We start from the raw sequence: 25,387 nt of genomic DNA, 5'->3' as shown, positions 1-25,387 counted from the left end.
TCATATAGAGGAGATTATGACGTAGCAATAAAAAAGCTTAAAAACCACAAGAATATATAGGCTACTGCTCCATTTAAAAGTTCTATGATGAACAAAAAGACACTCCTCGTCACTCTAACTGTATTTAAAACTAAATGATTGACCTTGTAGCATAAAACTTCATTTCTCCATTCTAATAAATTCAGTTATAAGATGATTTGATTTCTTGTGTTACTTCCAACAAGATCTCATTTCTTCATTAAAAATAAAAAAAAAGACATATCAAATTCCTTTTTGGACAGGGTAAAGGCTAGACACATAGAACTAGGGCAGTCTCCTTATTAAATGCTATATTTTGGTAAGCAGCTAGAAAGTTAATGAAGACTCTGAGCAATCGCTTACTTCAAAAAGTTCCATGAACTCATTCCAGAAGTTTATAAAACATTGCATTTTACAGCATAGCCCATGGGTAATGATAATATGCCATCCACAGGTCATGTTCATGCCTGCTTTTTATTCAGCACAACAGACTGCAATAAAGGTGTGTGACTGATCCACTGCTGCTATTAAATAGATTTTTTTTCCACCAACATTATCAATCTTTTCTTATAACCATGTCTGAATTACTTCCAAAATTCCATGTGCAATGGCTTTCCACCCCATCATATGAAAACAAAAATACCTTACTGATATTTTGCATTCTCACACCTTATCAGGACATTTTTAAAGTTCTTGTAGAATACATTCTTAGATTCAGTTCACTTTACTTTAGCTACCTTAAACTATGTGTCTTGCCCAAACTAGTCACACAGACCTCCTTTATAGTAGAGGACAGAAATATTTATCCTGTTATCTTTTGAAAGAATAGAATTACTGCTTTAGGAAAAGTCTGAATAATTCACTACACCTTCCATCTTCTATTCAAAAGTTAAGTCCCTTCATTCATTTTAACAACGTGGAAGGATCAATTAAACAAAACCATTTTTTGGGATACATTCATTTAGTATTCTATTATTTGAACTTTAAATTTAGATGATTAATACTGTCACAAAAATAATCTGATACAAAAATTTATATGTGCTGGTAAAAAGACAAAATTAAAAGAAAATCTGCAGGTAGCTTAATATATAGTAAGTTAGCTTTTGCTTGAGTGTGGCTAAACATTGTTCTGGAGAGCCCCATTAATTTCACCAGGAATTACTGCTACAAAATCCTACCATGTCTTTTGAAAAGAAATCCTACAGAAATTCTTGACCATTGCTTGGACTTTTCAAAACCTTCTTCCAACAGTTTCCACTGTGATTTTAGGTACTTTAAAGTACATTTTAAGTCCATTTTGCTTTGCATCTTAAAACAAAAAACACAAGTGAGAACCTGAAAAGACCCAATACTAAATTAAGGGAAGTATTTTTGTCATTTAAGACTTCTAATTACAAAATGTGTGCTAGTAATTATGTCAATGAGAAAGTTGTTGAATTGTTTCCATGAAGAACAATATTTGATGGAGATGGTATCTGGTGCCCTCCCCCTTCTTAATTAAAATCTTATTCTGGCAGGAGACCCAACAAAGGAGCAGCCAGCTTATCTCCTTCAGGGGCTACTGGGTGGAGAACCCCTTGTGTCTGGCACTAACTTGATACTATTGCTCCTGATGCCCTTGAATTTAGCTATCAGCGGGGGTGGAAAACTCCTGAGAGTCAAGGGGGAGCTGCAGTCTCTGGTTCCTTGGAGCCAGGAGAGAAGGGTGATTAGCATGGGAATCAGCACAGCCTATTTCCCTCTGCTGAGGCCAAGGTTTATCAGCACCAGTGGAAATCCAGGACAACGCTGCTCTGCCATGCAGACAAGCACACTTGCCAGTGCTTTGAAGACATCCTCATTCTCACTTGAAGAAATGGTTTGATGAGTAACAGAGTGCAGTTTGCAAACTGCTTGCACCACTAGTTACCTTTGGGGATAAGCTGGAGCACTCCCTGACTGTAGAAACAACTCTCTCCCTAGGTATGCAGCAGCTTGCTCTGTCAACTTACATTCTGGATTTTTGACCTTTACATCATCATTCTTCTGGAGTTTCACAATAATAATAAAATGCAATAAAGAACCACTTTCTTTCCTGCAGTTTCTAATCTTGCTTAGAATAATAGAAAATTAATTTCAAGAAACCTCATCACATGCTGCACCTTTAACTTGCTTAATATCAATACTCTTCAGTTTTCCAGTGCTGTGCATTTCTGTGTTAGGAATAGAGAAAACACAAAGTAAACCAAACCGTTGACATTTCAGAAACCAAGTCAAGCAAGAGATTAAGATTTCAATTTATAACACTTCCTTTTTTTTATTATAAAATGATAAATAAATCCAGCAAGGCAGGAAATATAAATATTTTTGCAGTTGTTTACACTAAGGAAGAGGAAAGGAATTTAACATGCAATTAACCACTTAGGTGATTCCAGATATGTACCATATGGTCTTTGAATTGCTTAAAGAAAAATCTTTAATTTTTATTTATAAACTATTCATGAATTTGAGCTGCTTAAAGCAAAATAATTTAAAACTATTTACTCTATACCCTCTTCTCCCCAGAATGGGACTGAGGGAAGGCGACGTGGGTGATAATAAAGAATACTGACATCAAAAATCTGTATGTATAATTTGCATTGCTTCACAGTCTTTAAAAGACACAGAGATATGAAAATGGATTCTTTATTATGTCCTTTAAGTGATCTTATTTGGACAAGTTAAGAGACAGTGCTACTTGTAAACTTACTTGTAAACATTGTAACTAGTCTTTAAAGTAAAATATAAGAAATTTGCAAAGATATGATTTTCAAGTCATATCATGCCATACTACACAGACATTCACACACATGCAATACCTCCACCTCAATTACAATTAGTAATTTCTAATATAGCCTAAGCTTTAAATACATAAGCCTGAGATAAGTAGAATCAGGCCACTGTCGCCTTTGAGCACTGAAGCCCAAATTTTTTATACCACTTTTCCAATTAAACCTAGTCTTAAATATTGACCCATTATTTTTAAAATAAACATAATGATCACTGCTTAAGATAGGTCCTTACAAAACCTAGAAATATCTTAAGCAACATGGTAACTGAAAAATATATTTGCAAGTAGAACTTAATCAAGTAAAGTATCTGAACAAACAGTGAAAAATTAAATCACTATGTTTTTACAGTACTGTTTATTTACTATATTTTACTAGAGTCATTCTAGAAATAGATTTAAGGGATCATGACTTTAATACTTCATCTGTCACAAGTGCAGTGTGAATTCAAAGAAATTACATTCACCCCACCTCAGTCACCTTCTGTGAAGCAAGGGTGCTAATACTTCTCCATCTTGTTCTTTTCTATTTTCACTTTTCATAGAAAGGACAGTCTCCCATTGCACCTTTCAGACTCCCTAGGCTATGTTCATGGCAATAATGTATTCAATTTTCTCTATTACTGTCAAATATAGCTTCAGTACTGCAGTCTCGGGAAAAAGACATGTGAGCCACGAAATCAGAACTATATCAAATTAGATTAAGCTATCTGTGTTTTCATATATATGTACAATATATCTAAATATATTCAACTGTTAACAGGAGATGTAGGCAACTACTTGCCCTATTCCTTAAAATGGTCTACCACATGGTAAATATGGTAAATACTATCACTAAAGTATGTTTGAGTTTCATGGGACTAACACTTAGAAAAAGAATTTCCTTAAAAGTGCTTTATATCTTATGATATCTGTAAACACTCTACTGCTGTAGATAGTTGCTGAGTGAATAGTGTCATATAACCACTGGAGAACAAATCTTCACAGTATTTGCTATCAGCATTTTCTTTATCATAAAATGAACTTAACTCCACAAAGACAGAAACCTAAACAAACCTTGAAAGGGGACTTTAAGAGCTTTTGAAAGTCCCAGCACCTACTGGAGTAGTGACCTCAGCAGGGAACCAATCTTTTTGAAATGACTTTTAGCTATTAATTATTTATAGAACTATCATTTCCCCAGAGTTCACCGTGCACTCCTTTATTAATCTTTCCCTCAGACTCGGACTCTTCAACTTGATTTTACAGTATACTTTTAAGAAGGCTCATATGAAAACTAATCCAGCAACTTAGACTCTGTATAAATAACTTTAGTTTCCAACATGGCAAGGTAAAAAATTACCTTGAAGGGGTTACACAAACTTCAAGAGGTTAAGTAATAACATATGACTTCATCTCTTCAAAAAAGTGCAATATGAGCAACATCAGTACCTCTCAAGTAACTGCAGAGGGAGAAAAAGTGGAAAAGCCATCCTCTATGAAGGTTCTCTGGCTTCACTATGAAACTTATGCCTCTGTGATCTACAAAGTAGTTTCTTTAAAACTGTCTATAAGAGAGATTCAAGACATACTGGGTATCTGCTTCCCTCTTCAACAAGTGAGGGAAAAAAATTAAAAATAGTTTAAAAGATTAGACAACACCCATAGTCACATTTGCGACAAACTGTATCATGTTTCCCCTATTTTTCCATCATTTTTTCCCTATTTGCTCACTAATAAGAAACAAATAATCACAGTTCCAAATAATTCTTTCATAAAGGTTTTCAATATCATTTATGTGTGCACATATAAATTTCTCTCTGCTAGCCAAATCTGTATTTCCTCAACTTTCATTGTAGTTCATATTTCCAATCTGGACAGATTTCTGGTGATGTCCATTTAAAATGTCCCTGTCTGAAATGAAGCTATGTGTTGACTCAGACACAAATCTACAATTTGGTTGTACAATTATGACTTGCAAGTGTCAGACAGCTTGCTAAGCATAGAGTTAGGCTATCAATTACTTACATCCTGTTTTCAAGATCAATAAATGTCTTGGGAAGAAGTGGATTTTTTCCATCTTAGGCAATTCTTAACAAAACTGGGGTTATTTTGCTCACTTGATTGTTCTCAATGTACTTATAATTACTTCTTGCTTAATAATTACTTCTACTACTTGTTGAATGACAAAGTCTGAACAATTAGTCTACAAGTTCCCAAGTTCTTCTCATAAGAGCAGTTATAGCAACACTTGAGTTTGTGAGTGATAATTCCTCCAAGTCACTGACTGTTTCGACAATCTTAAATATTCTGACAATTTGACAACATCTAATCTAGTTATTCTCTCTATTTTATTCTGTAGTCTCAGTACTGTTTCAAGCCATCTCAAAAATTGGATGTATTACTTACCTAATAAAAATTCAATTATTGTTCAAAAAATGCTGAGGCAGAATAGAATATCAATGCTTTCTCTGACATTTATTGTTGTTCTCCCACTCTCTTCTTACTTCTTGAGTAATTATGGAATTCTATTACCTTCTCTACTTGCAATTTGCAACTCAGCATTTCTAGTATTTTTTGTTCCCAATTCTTGCATTCTTTTAATAATTATCTCTAGTCATATAATAATTTCTACTTTTTATTATCTTAATAAAGTTTTAAAGGGCTTGGTCCTTTACTGCCAAATCTTTCTTGCATCAGGATGGTTTGTATCCTTGGTTCAGTCTCTTGGATAACTACATAATGTCTTTTGAATCATCATACTCTGATATGTTCCAGCACCAGAAAATATCTGGCATCCTTCTTCTTTCTGATGCATTGCTTTTAGTCGTTATTGCTGGGTTTGTTTCCTAAGCTGCTTGAAACGTCCATAGTTTTACCTGTGGCTCATTAGAACTTACCCTGCATTCTGTTTTTCACACTTTTATATGGCTTTTACTTTTCTAATAGCCTTCCTTTCTCAGATAGTCAGATATACAGACTTTTTCTTCCACTGAGTTCTTTTCAGTATCTTATTGATTAGTACCATAAATTTTATTCCTTCATCTGCACCCAGAATTTTTTTTTTAAATGCTCTTTGCCAATAGCACCCATTCTACCTTTTAACTGTTTTTTTACATTCCCTTTAATCTGGCTTCCAGTTTTGCTTAGGTTCTAAGGTTACATCATAGCTTAGCCTAATAAACCTAAAATAAATTTTGGAAGGTTTTAGACAGAATAAATATGAAGTGAAATTACACTTTAAAATTTAATAGGCAGCCATTACTTAGCCTTTCTTACCAATAATTTAAAGATTTATGTTCACCACTCGAGTTAAGTTTTCAGAATTCAAAACCACTTTTACCATTAGAGGTTAAAGGTTATCACTTATTTACTTTAAGCCAGCTTCCTCATTGCTTCCTCAGTCTATTTATTCCTTTTATATGGATTACTGATATTCACATGAAATTGTATACAGAAACAGAATTATATATAACTTCACATTAATAGCCATTTCAAAAACCTATCAAGAAATCCTAAGACAGCAGATGCCACAAGGACATAGACGGTAGATTCTATAACAAGATACTTCACCCAAACTGCCAGCCAGCCCTCAGTAAGCTGAGGAATAAGCCTGTTAAAACTACACTCTTGCACACAGGTTTTCTTCAAACAACAAAACAGGAGGTTTTTGGCTCATGGCAACCATGTGTGATGCAAAAACTATTTTCCCTCTGTAGAGAAGCCAGCTCTACCTATTGACATCAACTCCTCATCAGCTGACCAAAGACCTATGCCTCTGCATGTTCCCTGTTAATGAAAAGCTTGTGTTTTCAGCACCCATGGCAAGCCACATCTTCCCATCATGCCTGACAGCCTCACTGAGCAAGCACTCCAAACGTTAGGTTGCATCTCATCCATTGATTTCCTTTGTCAGGAAAATGACAGACACAGCCATACATGTTAAGACAAGGACCTAGGTGGAGCCTTCCAAGGTCAGGATCCCTGTCTGGGCAGAGTCCTCCCAGCTGCAGGAAGAAGACAGACTAACAACCACATTGGTGATACACCATTTTCATACACGTCTTTGCTCTAGGGTATCTCTCACAATACCTGCCTTGTCTTCTGCTGGCAAACTTGGCTGGCCAACCTTTTTTGTCTCACAGGTGTTTTGGTCTTTCCAAACACTAGCAACCATAGGCCATGCTGCCAAAGAAACTTGCACTCTGGACAAAACCATATAATCATAATTAAACCTGTAACCTGATGCACACTTTAGGGCACCAGTAAAGGTGGTCCTTCTGAAGTAATATATATATTTTAATATGTTAAAATAAAAAGGCATATAGCAAATTATTCAGTGTTCCAAAAAATATCAAAGGCACCCTACATACTAACATGTTGCCACCTATCAAATGTAATTAAAATTATGTGTGTGGGTTAATTCCATCATTGCACTTTGTATTCAAGTACCACACAAGAAATTCAGCTGTTTCTGGAAGAAAAGCCTACCAGAAGACCATGTAATTTTGAAAAATGCAAAAGGGACTATTTGGCAGTGATCTAAGAAAGAATCCAGATTCCTTGGGCCTCATTCTTCAAAACCATTTTTTCCTCACAGTCACAGTCAAACCATTTCCTGCCAAAATTCCAGATTAGAAAAGGTTACAGACAATTAATATGTAAGTCCATAGTTTTCTGAAAATAAGAATCAATAACTCAAACTACTTGACAAAGAAAATACAGGTATAATAATCTGGGCAGCTGGTGTTAATTGTACAACCACTTCATTATTGAGAGCTCTTTCCTGTACCTGCAGGAGGCTGCAAACTCCACTATCATTGCAGAGCCTGTTTGCTCTGTGTATCATTTTCTGTTACAGTACTGACCCAAACCCCCAGCAGGAGATAGGAATTATTATGCTTGGCAAAGGACTAACAATGGCATATCATTAAGGTTTGATGACTGTCTCAAAGGAAAGTAGTTTTCAAGTCTGAACATGGGGGACATGAGGGGACTAAGCAAGAGATTATGGGGAGAAACTTTGATCATGTCTCAGATTGATCAAAGGGTCACCTGATACATTTTCAAAAGCCTCTCTGGGCATCCTGGGGACAAATGTAGAAGAGACCAGGGGAGGCACTCTAAAATAAGACAGTATCATCAACTGCAAGGCAGGCCATAATAAATGAAAATTGACTTCACAAAAGATAAGAAATAAGCTATGATTTGAAAAAAAGTTTGGAGTAAAAGCAGAGTACTGGATTCCCCACAGTACACAGATTTTGACACAATGCACACTCAGAAACAAACAGCTGGGGAAAGTATGCTCATCACTATTTTGTTTATCTTGCTTTCCTAGAAGAATCAAAAGGTCCTTTTTAAAGGTATCACAAGGACTCAAGAACCCAGCCTGGGCAAAATTGCTATTAATTTTCCAAATTCAGTAACACTAATCTCCTCTGGCAACAAAAACTGCCAGACACTACAAAAACAGGCAGATACATTTCCTTGCCCCCTGCCTGGCAATCATCAGCTTCTGGACTCAGTAACAGAGCACTGAAATCCCAGTGGAATTTCATCCTCCAGCAGCCAGCAGTAAATGCTGTATACTTTTGAACAGATAAGCAGTGGCCAGCCAGAAATCGAGATTTGCATTATTCAGACAGAGTTTAGTGGGGTGCTGTTTCTCTATGCTTCCATCTGACTTCCTTTCTGCCTTGCATGTGGCAACAGCTCCTGTGCCTGTCTGCATCAACACAGCCAATGCAAACACTGTTGTAATGCCTGCTGCTCCAGTGCCTGCAAAATCTGCTTGAATGGCAAATATAGACCTCAACAGGACTTAGACTGCACTGTTCCTCAACAGGGCTTTTTTTGCCCTATCCCTCCTACTGTTGGTATGTAACATGATGCCTAGGCTCACCTTAAACAGGTATACCCCATAGGTGCAGCAGCATTTACTTACTAGGTATAGTCTATATGCCTCCTTCTGAAAGCACCATAACAAAAAGACACATGCAGACTGTCCTACTATCTGAGTTGTGCCTGAGAATTCAGAGAGAAATTCATCTGCTAAAGATATATGCTGTGGCTCTACTTCACAGAATAAGCCTACACAGTAAGACTGAAGCCCAACCAAGTACATTCACAGGATATTGACTAAATTTACTCTCAAAAGCACAAAAGAGAACTAGGGCTCATCAGGAAGAGATAATAATGGATATTTGCAGCCATGACAGATAATGCTGCTACAGAAAAATCACATTAATGCAGTGAAAATCTTCACTAAGGAAGAACTACTCTTATCCAACACCACTAGCTTAAGACATAGAAGCCTGACTTAACATTACATAATGGAATCTAAATATATAGAGAACAGATAAATTCAAATAATCAAAATGCTTTATTTTCTCTGCCAGCTCTATAAGTATCTAGCCAAATAACAGACAAAAATAAAAACTGGTCCCTACTAGTGTATTTTAATGTCTAGCTCTGAAACCAAAAGAAAGGAAGAAATATATTCTCTTCACTTAAAAACTCCAACCTTTACTTTCAAGGCTTTTATTATTTTTTTAATCTGGACTACAAATTAAACACATTAACATGTCTCAAATTTGGAAGGAGTAACAGCTAAGGACAGCAAGACAAACTGCAGACTGCTACAAGTACTGTTACTCTAATGAAGTTTTTCACACTGAAATTTAAACGGTCTTACAGTTTTTGACATTAATTTCACATTCAATAAATATAAACATAGATTTCCTGACTATTTAGAAGCTCACAGTATATTTGGCTGAGATTAAGTTCCAGGCCAAAACTTGCTGTCCCACTTCAAAATGTTCATAGCTTTACTACAAGATGTGACACTCTTCTGAAGGTGTGAGCAGCAGCAGTACAGTTTTGATGAGGAAATGTATCTCCCAACACTGTTCTCAAGAGAAGGAAAGACACATTTTGCTAAGAACAAAAGCACATTTTCTGAGAAGCAGAAAAAGGATTTGGGTATTCTGACCACAGTGTCAAATAGTGACTATGGGAGCCAGGCTCCAGGTGGGAATTCAGCTTCACACAGACCAGGAAATCCCGTGACTCTGTCTATGCAAACTACACCTTTGGCTGTCACATGAAGCACAGAACAACACATGCTGTGATGAAGATCAAAATTAGATAGCTTAGTAGAATTCAAGGATTTTGCACTTTCAGAAACACATGAAAGGATAAAATACATTACAAAGGTCACAGGAATACAGTGAGGAAAACACACTTCCCTTTCCTGCTTCACTTTCTCTCATGCTGACAGCACACAAACACCAATGTGCAGCACAGTGTTTGCTGCCTTTTATAAGCAGCCTTTGAAAAGCTTGAATAAACCCTTTTTCCAATATATTGTTTCTACTGCCTTCTTTACTAAGAAAATAAAGGTAAGGTAATGAAGTTCACAATTTAAAGACTACACTTAGACAAAAAACTTCCCCACTCTCTGGATAAAGTGAATGAAAGAAAGAAAACTCTTTCAATGTAACAATAGAGCAGCAAACACATGAGTGTGCAGGGCAAGGGTCAGGGAAAGGGGGGGTATTATTATGCTATCAAAGAAAAAGTGCAGTTTATAGTTATTCTGTTGCTACTCACTGTATTGGGTACATATGGCAGTCCATAAACTTTCTCCTGGGTTTCCTTTAAAATTTCTGTGGTTGACTTTTTTAGAGGGTGTTTACCATGGTAGATTTGGTCCAAGACAGCATAAAATACCTGAAGAAAGAAAATACATTTGTCTTCGGCACATGTTATTGACATATGAATGCCAAAAAAGACACAAAGAAGAGAATATGAGAGATGGAGTAGGGAGAGTGAACATTTTAAATATACATGGCTTGGAAATCTTGTATCATCAGAATAATACACTAATGTTATACAAGGAGGGAAACAGGTTTTTGGAGTACACCAACCACCACCATCATGGCATTTCATAAATTCATGTTTATATCGCTTAGCACACTGGGAGTACTAAATTGTCTGCATTTCTTAAATAAATTAAGATCTGTCCCTAAGGCCCTCCATCAATTCCCCTTTTCAAGAAAATTATTTAATTTAAAACTCCTATTTTAAAATTATTTCTTTTAAAGTTATTTAAGTATTTAAGTAGACACTGCAAAATAAGCTATTTTGAGATGTGCACATGCAGCCATGAGAACACTTCACCCCTGCAGGGGCAATTTATGGCTTAGGCAGTGAACATAAGAATTATGTTAACAATATTACAGAATCAGTGAGGTTGGAAAAGACTTCCAAGATTATCAAGTCCAACCTTTGAGCTAAAAGCACCATGACAGAGACAGGGAGCTGCCGATGCTACTGAGTTTGTACTAGAGCCATACAACAGTGTAGGACTAAGGCAGATTTTTCCTTTACTTTAGCTCTCACATCAGAGCAATAAAGTGCTGAAGTGTAAGCGTAGCTCAAAGCACACTGCTCCAGGAGGGTATTTTGCCAGAAGTAAGAGTGCCCCATAAACATTTTTATGCATGTGAAGTACAGCAGAACACAGGTGCACGAGCAAATTACTGAGGTATTGCGAGAGTGGGAAAATGGAACCATTAAAAAGACTTTCCAAGCAAAGACAGCAAAGCAGAGTCTCTGGCACTGTAACAAAAAAAAAAACCATGAAACAGGCATGGACAAAATAAATGATTGCAGCCTTTTTTTTTTTTTTAGTATGAAGATTTTCTATTTTGTGTGCGAGGAAGACAGAGGACATCCACGGCTGAGCAGCACAAGATATTTTTGGGAAGTTTGATAGATCCAGATGTTTAAGGCAAGAAGTCAAGTCATCCTGTGGTAGGGACATTTCATAGGAAAGTTGACAGTAAGGAGTCTTAAAAAGCTCTTTTTCTTTTTGAGAATGAAAAGAGAATGAAGCAAATAATTTGGCTAGAGTTTCAGGCCCAGTCACACTCCCAGTGTGCAATACTATCCCCAATGACATAAACACACCATTCCATGAACAATGACCACAACATTTTATGAAGTAAAAGTTGCTTGGATGTTTCATGTTATCTAAATAACACCCCCTGAAACTCTGAAAAGATTCTTTATTATGAAATTTTAGTACAAATCATTCTGAACTCTTTAATAATTTATCAGCATTCAGTATCTTTTTATTTGTTCTAGATACATGTAGTTTTACCAAAACTGTGACTGTTTCTAAAGGAGTATATGCCTTCTGTTTGAATAAGCTGTCTTCTAACATATAGAATTCTGATAAAGCCTTTGACAGTCTCTCTTGACAACTAACAAATGTGCCCATTGATTTTTTTTTACCAAGAAAAACTGAGGGTTATAATAAGCAGAGGGGTGAATAAACCATGATTTGCAGGCGTTACTCCTAGATTTCCTGCTTGCTTCCAACATGGCTAATGAGAAGAGAGGTCAGTAAGACTCCACTTGCACAATCACCCATTAATGACATTACAAGTTTCGTGTCCCAGGTAGCAACACTGAACAAGACATTTAAGCAGTCAACATTGTCCATCTACAGATGCAGAATGGGCAGCAAGCATCTGTTCCAGCTAAAAAAATACAGAGACGTCTATGCTACACTGCAAAAACTACAATACTTTTTTACTCTTATTTATTTAAGAGGAGAAAGAGGCTTTAAAATGGCTTTGAATTCCTAGTCACTAGAATCCCATTCTTCTTTTTTTTTTTTTTTTTTTTTTTACACAGTTTAACAAAAGCTACAGGTTTATGGCAGCAAGGGTAACTGATGAGAGTATGACCCACAGTAAGTACCATAAATAAACCTGAAAATTACCTGATGTACTAGTCCTAAAAAGCTCACTTTCTCCTGTCACTTTAGACCTTTTTAACTCTGCAGTAGTCATTTCACAATAACTTCCCTTCTCCTCTCTACAAAACCCAAATCAAACATGAGGAACTTTAGCATCTGACAACAGACTCCAATGTCAACCTCTTTTTTCTATCTCCCATCTTCATTTGGACCAGTCTGCAGTTGTTCTTCAGTGTTCCTCACGACATGGGGAACTCCATCTGCACTGCAGGGGACCTTCTCTAAAGTGAAATTTGGAGTGAAGCAGTTTGTGGTCAAGGAGCAAAAGCTCAACTCACAGCTAGGAAGTGAGGAAATGTCAGCTGAAGGCCAGTTCTATGTTCTGCCTAAGGAACAATGTGGTGACAGGGAAATGAGTCACTGAAGTCAGCTAGAAGCTCTCCCTTGATCCTGGCACATGTACAGTGTGGGAAGAAAGCTATGAGCCAGGCCACCTGGACAGCACGGTTAAAAAAACCAGCCCTGAAAATAAACTTGGATGAACTTTATACCCATATGCATTTCCATCTACAAACCACAGTTCTGGGTGTTTACACAGGCCTTTGAAATGGGAAAGGGAAACATATCCCAGGACCACAGGATTTTAGGTGATACTGCTGAGGAGCAAGCTAATACTTAATACCAAGTAGTAGATAGAAGATGATTCCTAATTTCAGTAAAACACATTTTCCAAAAGACTTAAAAATATAAAAACAACATCAAATAGTTACATATCTTCATACTGTCTCTCTATTTTGCACTTACATTGGTATTTATTAGTTCCACTTGATTCCAGTTCTTTCTAGCTCCTTGTCTGCCTAACACTAACATTAATATGCACACATTTAGGCATTTTCCAGTGAAGTTACTACTGAGTGAAAGATTCTGAGATTGAATCTGCCTGACAAAAGCCTTAGGAGAAGATATATGGGCACTCCTATCTTTCCTTCTGAGTAACTGATTACATGACCTAAAAGAAAATTCAGAGGTATTATACTTGTGAAAAAGAAGCAATATTTCTTACTTTCACGTGCCAATAGACTTATTTTCTGAACAGACCACAGAAGAACCTCCACACAGCTGTTTTCCACACAGCTGGAATATATGTCAGCATTTTTTCTTCTTTTAAAGGTCAAATATAGCTAGCATAGCATCTAGCCATCAATACAGAATATAGTCTTTGCAAAGACTCTAGAATCATCATGCACAGTTTTTTCAGGCATATAGTTAGCAGCACGTATATACTTTGGCATCTACAAATTAAAATATATTTTGCTTCAATTAATTACATACTTTTTAATCTGTATATGTAACAATATGCCCTTTTAAAATGGAATGTATTAGCTTTATATTTGCCATTTAGTCAACTTCTCTGGGACTTTTTTTCCAAATTATTCAACAGAACAGTTCTGCCAATCTGTCCCTTTGAAATGAGTGCACAGTTCTGCAGGTTTTACACCTGGCATCTCCAAAAACATAGTGTTGAAAGTAGAAATGAATAATATTATTCAGTATGGCATTGTGGTCATTTGGCACAGGTTGAAATTATTAGCACTTAATTCACACAAGGAAAATCTGATGGCAAGCAGCCTGCTAAATCACTGCATCACCAGTCAATCAATAGCACTGCACAGCTCCAGCACAAGCAACTGATGCTATGATTTCTCCTTTTGGAATATTCTCTACTGCACCACAGAACAGGGAGGCCATGTCACTTGTGAATACATTTGTGACTTAAAATGCTCGATGCTCAAGCCCATATAGCCTCCACAATACCAGCTTGGTCTCAAACCTTGACAAGATCACAAGAAATACATATAAAAAGTTGAAAGAAATCTGTCAGATTGATACATAGCTGTTATGGATAGAGACACCAGAAAAGAATGGGTGCATGTGAAAGGACTTGATCAACACTTTGGTGGTTACTAATCTGTACAGGTGTTGTGCCTTCATGAATAAAGGTCCATGATTAGGCCTTCATAGTATAAATTTTACATTTAACCCATGAAAAACACATATATACACTGAAAATAGTGTTCAGTCTGGCTTTGACTAGTGCAAACGACATGTGTACAACTTTCAGATCCACTCTCCAGATTTCTGATTAAAGTCTTCTATGGAACTGCATGGAAAAAACTGCAAGTATTTAAGTTTCTCTTTCAGATCAACTTCAGTTAACCAGCCTAACTCACGTTTGTAGGCAGGGTTGCGATCATATGGCCACTAGTCAAAGGAAGAAGTACCAAAGATCTGTATATTTGTTTCCTTCCACATCTCAGTAACTAACCTTCACTAAGGTACTAGCAGAGTTATCTCACCTAAACACCAGGTAAATTGTAGAAGGAAAAACTGTACGTTTCAGGCTTAAGGCAAAACAAAGGAGAAAACAAAATCACAAAAACCACACAGCAAAACCTAGCAGCACACTAAATGCAGCCAAATGCTCACTGTAAAAAAACTTAGCATTAGCTGGATGCTAATGCTACTGTACACATCTGAGAACTGCTGTTGCAGGACTGAAAAAGGCAAAATACCATTTTAGATAGAAGTCTAATTTCCTTTACTTCCTTTGAAGAACAGCATCACTAATTGTTTGCAGAAATGACTGATCAATCACACACCCACAGAAAATAAAGGTTTATGAATTTAGTTACTTCTCCTAACACTGCGAGAGAGGTCTTACATCCTTACAGCTCAGCCAGCAATTTTGATGTGATATAGTGGCTGCTTTCATCTGAAGCTGCAGAAGACAAGGAGCTCAAATCACATTCTAGAAAATAAACATGCTGGTTTGATTTTACTATGGTAGCCTGTATCTCTCAGTCATACTATACTTTAATGATCTAAGGTACACAATACTTGCTCTACTTCAAATTCTCCTTAAAGATTCCATTAATTCAATAATTCAACTTTAACCTACGTTTGGGAATTCTGATAATCCAATCATTTTCAAAAACTGTAGTTTTCCTTACATTTTCCTATAGATATAAACATTTAGGCTTAAGCAGACAACACAGAATATGTTCAGAAAAACAAACATAGTTAACATAAAATTAAATTAATTAGCATATACTTAGATAACATGTCTACATTTTAAAAAGTTGGTCAGATTATAAGAACTAAATTTTTTTTTTTTTAAGTGTTAATAGAGAGTAGAAACTAGAATGCAAAACATACCTGCAGTTGCATATCAGCTGCAGCACACACCTTTTTGGACTCACATAGTCTTGACACCATGTTTTTTGGTAGCGGCTTGGAAAAAAAAAAAAATCAGACATTTAGACTTATTGGGTTTTTTGTAAATTGTGTTTAAATAGCTAATTAATAGAAGAGGCTGAAGATACAATTTAAAAAAACCAAAAAAACCAGAAAAACAACCTGGTGGTAATAAAACATATTTGAAGTGCTTTGCATTAAGGAAGGAAATATTTGCTGAGCAAAGCATTAAATGATCAATTAAGATATCAGCATAAATCCACATAGCAATAGAGAAATTATTGTGCAAAATCTGTTTGTTTTTCTATAAACTGATCCCACATTCCCTTATATGCCTGTTAAAAATGTTATTACTATTTTTAGACATAAAGAACAGACCGGGCAGTTAAAGCCCTCCCACATCATATAACTCATAATACTGAGCTTAATAATATTGGGTTTTCATAACTCCAACTGAGACAGCATCAGGCCTTCTGCCCTAACCCACATAAAAATATTTGGTTGTACTAACAGCAAATATCTACCCTTTGAAATTTTTAACAAAGTTAAATTCATTCCACATCTATGGTAATAAAATTATCCATGCCACCACAGACTGAAAAGTCAGAAACACTTTTCAAGTCATTAAACAATCTTTTTGACTTTCCATCCAGATGTCTGCAAATACATCCAAAGACTTCTTAATGCCAGACTTTTAAGAATGTCTGTCTGTGAATATTTGACCTTACACTTCTTCCACAACTTGCTGAAGCTTTTCAATAGATGTTTTAACTAACAAACATTTTCTTTTTTCTTTCCCAGCAGCTTCCTTAGCCAAACAAATGAAATATGCTTAAAATAACTGCATTCCTTCTAAAATATTAAGAAAGGTACTACAAGCTGAACAATGTTATAGAGATGCTAGGTAATTCACAAGTCAAGCAGAATTTGGCACCAGAAAAACACTGCTGAAATTAGATTAAATTCAAAGAATATAAATTGATAAAGAAATCACTTATTTTGAGATCTTAGTATTTTGAGATCTTAATACTTCAGATTTCAGGGAAGCAAAATTTGACTCCAGAGGGTTTTTCAAAGATCACAACTCCACTCCAAGGTATGTTTCTGTGAATGTCATGCATGCAGATATGCTGAGGTCTTGAACTGGAGCATGCAGTGTTTCAGGGAATGGAAACTATTGCTCCTTGCTCCTCTACAATCTCACAAAGTCACTTAATAAGCAGCTGAATGAATTTAAAAAAAGCTTCAGCATTCTTACTTCACTTCTGAAAGATGAACTCTCTGATAAAACCAGATTGAGATTGTCATCTTCCTTCTAAAAGAAAGACTTCACAGAGCTTTGGCTAAAACTACATCATTGAATAACCATTCAATTTTTAAAATTTGAATACTACAAGTTTTACTTTGAGGTCTACTTTTCTATCCTTCTCCATTAAGTAACTTTAAGCTGTTGGAATGAATTTTTCAGCATCTTTTTCATGGTGGCTAAAAGTGCAGAATTCCCTGTGTCTCAAAGCATGCTTAACTCCTTACCATTATGTAGTAACTGCAACACATTACAACTGTTTACTATCTGTGGGCTTATTCTTATAATCATGCTAATACAATACTGTCTTTGTAATTCCATCTCTGTGAAAAATGAACTCAGTTCAAATTTGAACAGCTGAAACAGTGGCCTTTGTTCAAGAGAGCCACCAAAGATGCACAAGCTTAAAATCATTTAGCTCAGACCTACCACATATCTCTGCATTTTAAAAATGAAATTTAAAAATCACAGTGATACAGAATGGCATCCATGCACCAGATTGTCTGCTTAAACACTGTAATGCCCTCATTTTGATATGGCTTGGCTTCGTGAGCTTACCTGACTAATCTAATTTTAGTAATTAATTATTACAATCCTCTCTATTTACTCATTTTATCTCAAGGATTGTTTTTTTGCTTGAGTCATCTTTCAGATGAAAGGAAAACTAGGCTTGCTATTTACTTGAAACAAATGGCCAGTAAAGATTTGTAATGGCCAGTTTTTTCAACTAAGTTCAAAAGACTTGCTCCTTTTGACAGAAGAGCTTGCAAGTTTTGTCACTCCTCAACATTGAACAGAACAAACTTTCAAAAGGGAATGAAGACAGAGAGAAGCTTTCTATAAACTTCAAGATATTTTGGACCAGAACCTCATTATCTACATCTAAATAAACTCTCATCTTTGAAGGTCTGCCCATCAATTTCTCTTTCTGCAATGCTATTGAAATACAATTTTCAACAGTGCACATTTTAATAATTAAAACACCTCTTTCCCCTCCTCTTCTCACAAGCACAAGCACTGATTGTAAGTGCAGATCCTCAAAGAAGAGTCCTTCTATAACTGACTTTTACAGCAATGGCTAATATGAGATTACACTGACAAGTGTGACAAGTTACACTGACAAGTTTCTGATGCAATTATGTTCAACAGGAATATTAAAAACCACACCACCTGAAGTCTGCATGCAAAAAAGAGATTGTAGATGCAGCAACACCAAAAGAAGGATGCTTTGGCAAATTATCTGCATTGCCTCTGACAAACTGGGTCAGTAGCAAGTCTCCTTCTGCCAACATCCAGCAGAGCTCTGTTGGTGTAGTAGTTGCAGAAAAGATCCTTCTAGCACAGAAAAGCTCTCATAAGGAGAAAATTAATGGAAGTTCTTGAACAGAACAACATAATGATTAAATGGTTTCATAGTTTTCACATTTTAACTTTTTCATCCACCTTCCCTACTTCCCCTTGAAAAGGGGGACTCTTCTTTTTTCAAATAAATCAAAAACTGGAAAAACGAACAAAAAAATCTCATTTCCTACTTGCATAACAAAAGAATCAGAGAACAAGCACAGAAAGTAAGCCCCAAAAAGATCTTTGTGAAGTAGAAAATGTAAGAAAGATGGGATTTTCAAGACAAAGTACTTCTTAACATATACACAACAGAAAAAATTACTTCAATCTATTTGTATTTAAATGATGAACATAGAAACTTTATATCAGATTCTTAAAATCAGTTTACATGAACAAACACAAGCAAAAGCAGATTTATATATGTTGGATAATAGCTCAAAAATGCATTCTAAAATTTTAAAAAAGCAATTAAAAGCAAGCCATCTAAAGCCCTCAAGAGCCACAGAGCAGTTTCAAGCTCTTCTCATCTTTCAGCATAATCCATTCTTGCCCCTTCAAGACTGGATTTCTCCATCAAACCTCTCTCAATTGCTCTCTGAAAGGGGAAGATTTCACCACCAATAAAGAGAAGCGGTTTATGGAAATGCCAAATAGGACATAGTGTCTGGTTCTTAGCTTTTGCACTGAAACTAAACATGGTTTAGATTTGTCAAGTCATTTTGAAAATACAAAGCCATAAATAATGTTCTACAAATTTCTATCAGATGTTTTAGTGAAGCTCATTCTCTGAACTCATGCAACCAGATTAACTCCATGCTGTTTAAACACTACATGAATTTTATAGAGAACATTAGAAAGCTTGATTTCTGTATCTGGATTCAAATAGATAAATGATCAACACTCCTGAACTGAGCTTAACTCCCAGGTTTCAGAGACATTTCTCAGCACAATCAATTCTGCAGAAACAATTGCTCTGTTGCAAAAAAAAAAACCAAACCAAAAAAAAAAAAAAAAAAAAAAAAAAAAACACCAAAACCAAAACCCCAAAAAAACCAAAAAAAAAAAGCAAACAAAAACCCCAAAAAACCCCAAAACCAAAAATAAAGAGCAAATTTCTCAGACAATATCTATTAAAATAAAAGTTAAGCAATATATTTTCCTAACTGTTCAATGGAGGTAAACATAATCCTACTTCCATAATACTGAAATACTCTTAATGCTTAGTGTTGGATAAAAAGCTCCAGTGAAGTATTGGAGCTACACAACTTAGGAGGAATTTAGGAAATGTCTGTATAAATAGAAATCATTTTCTATTGCCATGTCTTAAAGTGTCCACCAAAAGTCACCTTGTACCAAAGAGAACTCTATTCCAAATACCCCACAGAAAGCAGATTCTTGAAAGAGACTAATAAAGAATTACTTCATGTAAGAACAGCATCAGAATTTTAATGCAGAAATTCATGACTGAAAGAATCTAACTAATCCTAATATAATCCTAACTAAAGCAGTATGTTTTTCATCACAAAAATATTTCAAGCACTGCCCTATATTGTGCTAAAAATGGAAATTTTGAAACACTGCAGATAATTTCCATTTATGTCCATGATTGGCTACCTGCACTTTATTTTAAAACAAACTTTAGAGTTCAATGACAAATTCTATTTTTGTCATAACTTACCTGTAATTATATTAAACCATTCCAAATAACTTGATTCACATGGAAGTTGTTCAACTACTACACCTTGCAGTAAAAAAAGGCTGAAAGTTTTAAATATTTAATTGGAACCTTAGATACAAGAACCTAGCATTCTTCCACAGATTACATTTATCTTTTTTGTAATGAGAGTATTAACTTTTTTTCTGAATAACTGAAATTGTAATACTAAAATCATTTTATCCATTGTTTATTTCTACTTTAAACATTATTAATCAATAACATATGTAAATATTATTCTTTTCCCACATACATTTATTAATATTTTACATATTTTTTCCCTACCTGTCCTGTTTTATAATGCCTTGCAAACTGGTTAACCACTCGATAGTCATTTGCAAAGTACTCCATCAGAATTGAGGGAACTTCAGCAAAATCAGTAGCACATCTGGTTCCTAGAGGTAGAATAATCGTATGTATTAGCATTTGCTATTTCCACTAACACAAATAGTTAACTCTTCCCAATAGGTTTTGCAACTTTCAGTTTGGACTTTTGGTGAACTTTAATGTTCTTTCATTTTTTAAGTCAATATTTTATTTCCATTATTGTACATACTGCCAGAAAAACTTCATTATGATCCTACACATTTTACTATAAATCACAAAGTAAAACAAAATATTTGAACAGCTGGGTGAGGCACCTTATAAAGCTCTGGATCACACCCTTTTTAAACTAAACCAGACTGTAGCCAAACTGGCCCTACGTGAAACAGCAAATCTATTTAAGTGTCCTAAACCTAAATTAAACTACAATGTAAACAGAACTCTGCCTTAATCCCATTCACAGTTACAAGTCTTAGCTTCCATCTGTTTGCTGAGCTCACTTATGCTTTATATTAACCTCACTTTATAATACCAATCATTCATTCAAGAAACACTCTTGCAGATTGAAGATGTGTTCTATGTAAGTGCAATGTGTTAATATTTTAGCTGTTACTATTTTCAAAAAGCACTTTCCCAAAGGCCTTATTTATTCTAATCTTTATCAGCATCTTACCTAATAGAATTTATTAAAAGGTGTAAAACATTGCCAAATCAAAGCCGAATTTCTAATTTCTATGTTGAAGTTAGCAATGTAAAAAGTTCTTGCTTTCACAGTGGACCGACTAGGTCATCACCTCTATCCCTGTCTGTCAGAGACAATGTCAACATTCAGAATTACTCTTAAATCCCAGCATGCTTTTACTATTTACTGAATCACTCCTTTGACCTCTACAATCCTTTCTCTAATTTTCAGTCTTAACTTATAATCTGTTTACACTCAATGATTCAGACTGCTCTTTAATATAAATAGCATTTACCTCACTGGTTTTTACCTACTAAATTGAAACTATAATCTGTCTGAGCCATCATCATCCAAAGGTAAGATAAAGTCTAAGAAACCATCCATTCTAGTTATTCTCTGTACCTGCTGCAGTTTGAATTCACCTTCAGACTAGACACACAAAAGGAACATGCCCAAACATTGCATGAGGTTTCACCAGTACATTTACCATTCTAATACTGCTTTTAGATACAGCTCTGATGTAATTTCAAATCACATTAGACCTTTTCACAGACACATCAGCTATATGCACTTCTGCATTGACACATAAAACTGATTCTGTTTGTCCACCTCTGTTGAAAAATCTACTTGATAGCAAAAATTCTCCTTATATTCTGAAAATGCGTGATCTAAACTGTGTAGTTCTGAATTAAAGAAAAGTAAAGCAAGAGAGAGCAAGAAAGATGTCAAACTACTCAGCTCATCTCAACTGAATGGCAAATTTTTTGTTCTCATAACAGCCTGTAGTCATCTTGTTTCCATACTTCACCATCCTCATGTTCCATGAGAGCAGACAGCCCCTAACAGACATCCCTGTGACAAGCCCTTTCATTGTTACACATTCCAACTCCATTAAAAAAGGATTCTCTGCAGAAACAACACCACTGACCTCCAACCCCCAATGCTGCTTTTGCAATGCTAGATCTGGAGTGAAATCCTCTGGGATACAGGACTGCCTGGAGCTAAGGCAACACAGAAACCATACACAGGGACTCTTGGAAAGCCTGAGGCTCAAAATAAGCCATTTCCTGCCTCTTGAAGAGTTTGACATGCAGACACTCATGATTCAGCACAAGAGGAGAACTTGCATCAAAGCAGCTACTTTGGGCATGTAAGTATTCCTGTAGCTCAAGATGAGCAAGGCTACACGAGGGGAAGGACTGGGGGAAAAGTCCTTAGCTGTCCCAAAGACCATACAGAGCTTATATGGAAGGAATTATGCAGTGCTAATCTGTTTTAACAATGTCCACTAGTAACCTACTTATAAAACAGTTCAATCAATTTTAATTTTAACTGGACTTAGAAAAAGAGTATTCTGCCACTGAGTGCAAAGGTATCCATTGTTAAAACATTAATATGGACATCCCTTGGTATCACTAACATAAAAACATACTAAAAAATAATTCATCGGGTAAGGGAGTTACAATCTCATCTGTTTGGTTGTTTGTTTTGAGGTTTTTTTTAATATGCAAATGTTTACTTGAGATTCCAGCACACTATTATAGAAAAGAATATACCAAGCTGTACACAGGCAAAAAAAAGTAGCATGCCAAGCAGCCTTAGCCAGCATGAGTCTTTGACCTGTTTGCCACAGCAGGTTACAGAAGCTAGAGACTTGCCAGCCATTAGTCTCACTACTCTTTGCAAGACTTAATTCACTAATTTTCCTTCATTCATTTTCCTAAGTAATTTCCAAACCAGGATTCATTGTGGTTCTACATTAGGTACAACCTATTTCCCAACCTCCAGCTATTCTAATAATTATAAACTCCATATAAGACTAACTTGCAAGAGTGAATGCCAGCAATAGAATAAAGATCAACAGTACATAAAGAAGAGATACCAACACCTCATTCTTATAAGAAAAAGAATAATCAAGTGTTGTTTGGTTGAGTTTTACATAATATCTAAGGATCTGATACTGTATTCTCAAATCATGAAGGGTATAGAACTATTAACATAAAAACCATTTTTGGTTCATACTCTTTTTATTCTTTTGTTTTGTTCAGTCTATTTATAATTTTTTTTAATCTACTCCTGTCTTCTGCAAATTAAACATTTGACAAAAACAAAACAATCACTATTATAACTTCCTTACCAGTGACATGTTGGTACCGAGTTCTTCCCAGCATAGAATGCATAGCATGTCCCATTTCATGGAAGAGATTCTCCATCATGCCAGGACTTAGTAGTGTTGGTGCACCCCTTGCTGAATTGGGAAGGCTCAGCATAAGAACAACTACAGGTAGCTGGTACTCTCCATTTTCCTTTAGCCTGCCACCTCGAACTGTAAAGTGACAGTCCTTTTCAAGGTAAAAGCAAACATGGACAGCCAATGTCATTATATCAATGATATTAAAACAATGATTAAATTAAACTAAACTGTTAAATCAGATCTGAATATATACTTGTTACACAAGTGGAATTCAATGATCATTAAGAGTGTTGTTCAATAGCAGCACTGTTTCTCCATCCTTATTATATGCTTCAAATTCATAAGGAAATTACTTTATTCCATAAAGGAAAGACTGTTTTAGAAAGCTTTTAGAAAATAAAATTATATCTTTATGTTTTAGAATTATCAAACCATTCAAATTTCCTAACAGGTATCAGGAGTGCCAAGAAATTTACTGATGAGCCAAATCCATAATGTACAGAACAAGTTCCCTCCTCAGCCTTCAGCAGTAACTTCTTTATAAAATATACCAAACAGCACTACTAGTATATTACAAAATACTAAAAAGCAGTTATATACTAAAGTAATGTAGATTTCAACTTTATTGCTCATCACCTCACTAAAGGTGGAAACTTGCAGGTGCTTCTACTGAGTGAAGCATCAACTGCACTGCATCCTCTTGCAAATATACTAATACTAGGTAGTGACAGCCACAACATCTACAGTAAAACCATCTACAGTTTTAAGGAACATTTAGAATAAAAATTAGTTGAATGTAAAGATTAGAAAGTGCAAATGTCAGATTGTTTCTACCTGTAAACAGTAGGCCAGAAAATAAGTGTTTAAATACCTATCATTTCTCTAAACAGAGCTCTATGACATTTCATAATGCCTGTTACTCTGTACCACAGTCTGAGTTCAGCCTACTGGGTGATGTTTTTTTTAAATGAAAGCTTGCCCTAAAAAATATTTTATCTAAACCCACATATGAAGTTACAGACATTCCCTGTTTAAATCTATTTTAAAATGAGGCAAGTTTCACTAAATTTACATTGAATGCAAATGACACTAATGCTACACTCCAATAAAACCCAAGCTGAAGTCAGATCACAAATGTTACCTGATGTGGTTTATCAGGTCTCTGGAAGAAGTCACAATAGATGTATCCTAGCAAACCTTCAGTTTCATGAACAACAGCCTGAAGAAAAAAAGAGTACAATTTCCACAGTGAAAGCACTGGTAACATGTAAATTGAAGACATAATATTCAAATCCCAAGACTTACAATGAATAAATAACAAATGAACTGGGAATAATTAATATAAAATCTGTTCATGATTTTAATTGGAAAAAAAATGTACAAAATTCTCATCTTGTATCTCAAACTACATTGTTTCTGCATTTCACTCAAAACTAGCTAGTCACAGATTAGCATTAGAATTACTTTCTGTATTAAAAAAGCACTGTCTGTAGGCCCCAAGTGACAAACACGAGCTGATTTATCACGGAAATAAAAATAGAAAGAGTAAGGAGTAACTATAAATTGACCCACAGTATATAAAGAACAGACTCTGTTGCTGGAGGTTGAGGATAGAAGAGCAGTGGAGATCTGGCAGTGAATAAATGTAGGAAGACAACAGAGGAACTTGGGAACCTGATGAGTAAGTTACTGCCCAAGTTTTTATTTCCACCCACCCCTAAAAAGAGGGCAGAAAAATAAAAGAAAATTAAAAATCAATCTCAAAGTAAAGATGACTTACAGAGTATAAAAAATGAGGCAAAGACACATGACTGCTAGGACATATACCTACAGCATTCTAGTCATCTATGGTCATCTACAAATTGAAACTAAATAAACTAACAGGGCTCATTCAGAAAGGGGCAACAATAATCTCCAAACACAGAAGCTGTTTCTGATTCAGGCATCATTGACACAGAGCTATTGTTAAGCCATAAAACACCAAACATCCAAA

The 25,387-nt window shown here is 35.5% G+C and overlaps 1 protein-coding gene across 1 annotated transcript in view; it reads right to left on the bottom strand.

The window, feature by feature from the left end:
• MIPEP (mitochondrial intermediate peptidase) overlaps positions 1–25,387 on the bottom strand; it is a 64,491-nt gene that overhangs the window by 11,086 nt on the left and 28,018 nt on the right. The window contains exons 12-16 of the mRNA XM_079321074.1: positions 24,536–24,613; positions 23,338–23,542; positions 20,480–20,589; positions 15,792–15,866; positions 10,418–10,537 (exon numbers count right to left, since the gene is read on the bottom strand). Coding sequence (XP_079177200.1) covers positions 10,418–10,537; positions 15,792–15,866; positions 20,480–20,589; positions 23,338–23,542; positions 24,536–24,613 — 588 coding nt within the window. The remainder of the gene's footprint in view (positions 1–10,417; positions 10,538–15,791; positions 15,867–20,479; positions 20,590–23,337; positions 23,543–24,535; positions 24,614–25,387) is intronic.

This window comes from Erithacus rubecula (assembly GCF_903797595.1).
Source record: "Erithacus rubecula genome assembly, chromosome: 1".
Classification (NCBI taxonomy): Eukaryota; Metazoa; Chordata; class Aves; order Passeriformes; family Muscicapidae; genus Erithacus; species Erithacus rubecula.
This window is presented reverse-complemented; position numbering and strand designations above follow the sequence as displayed.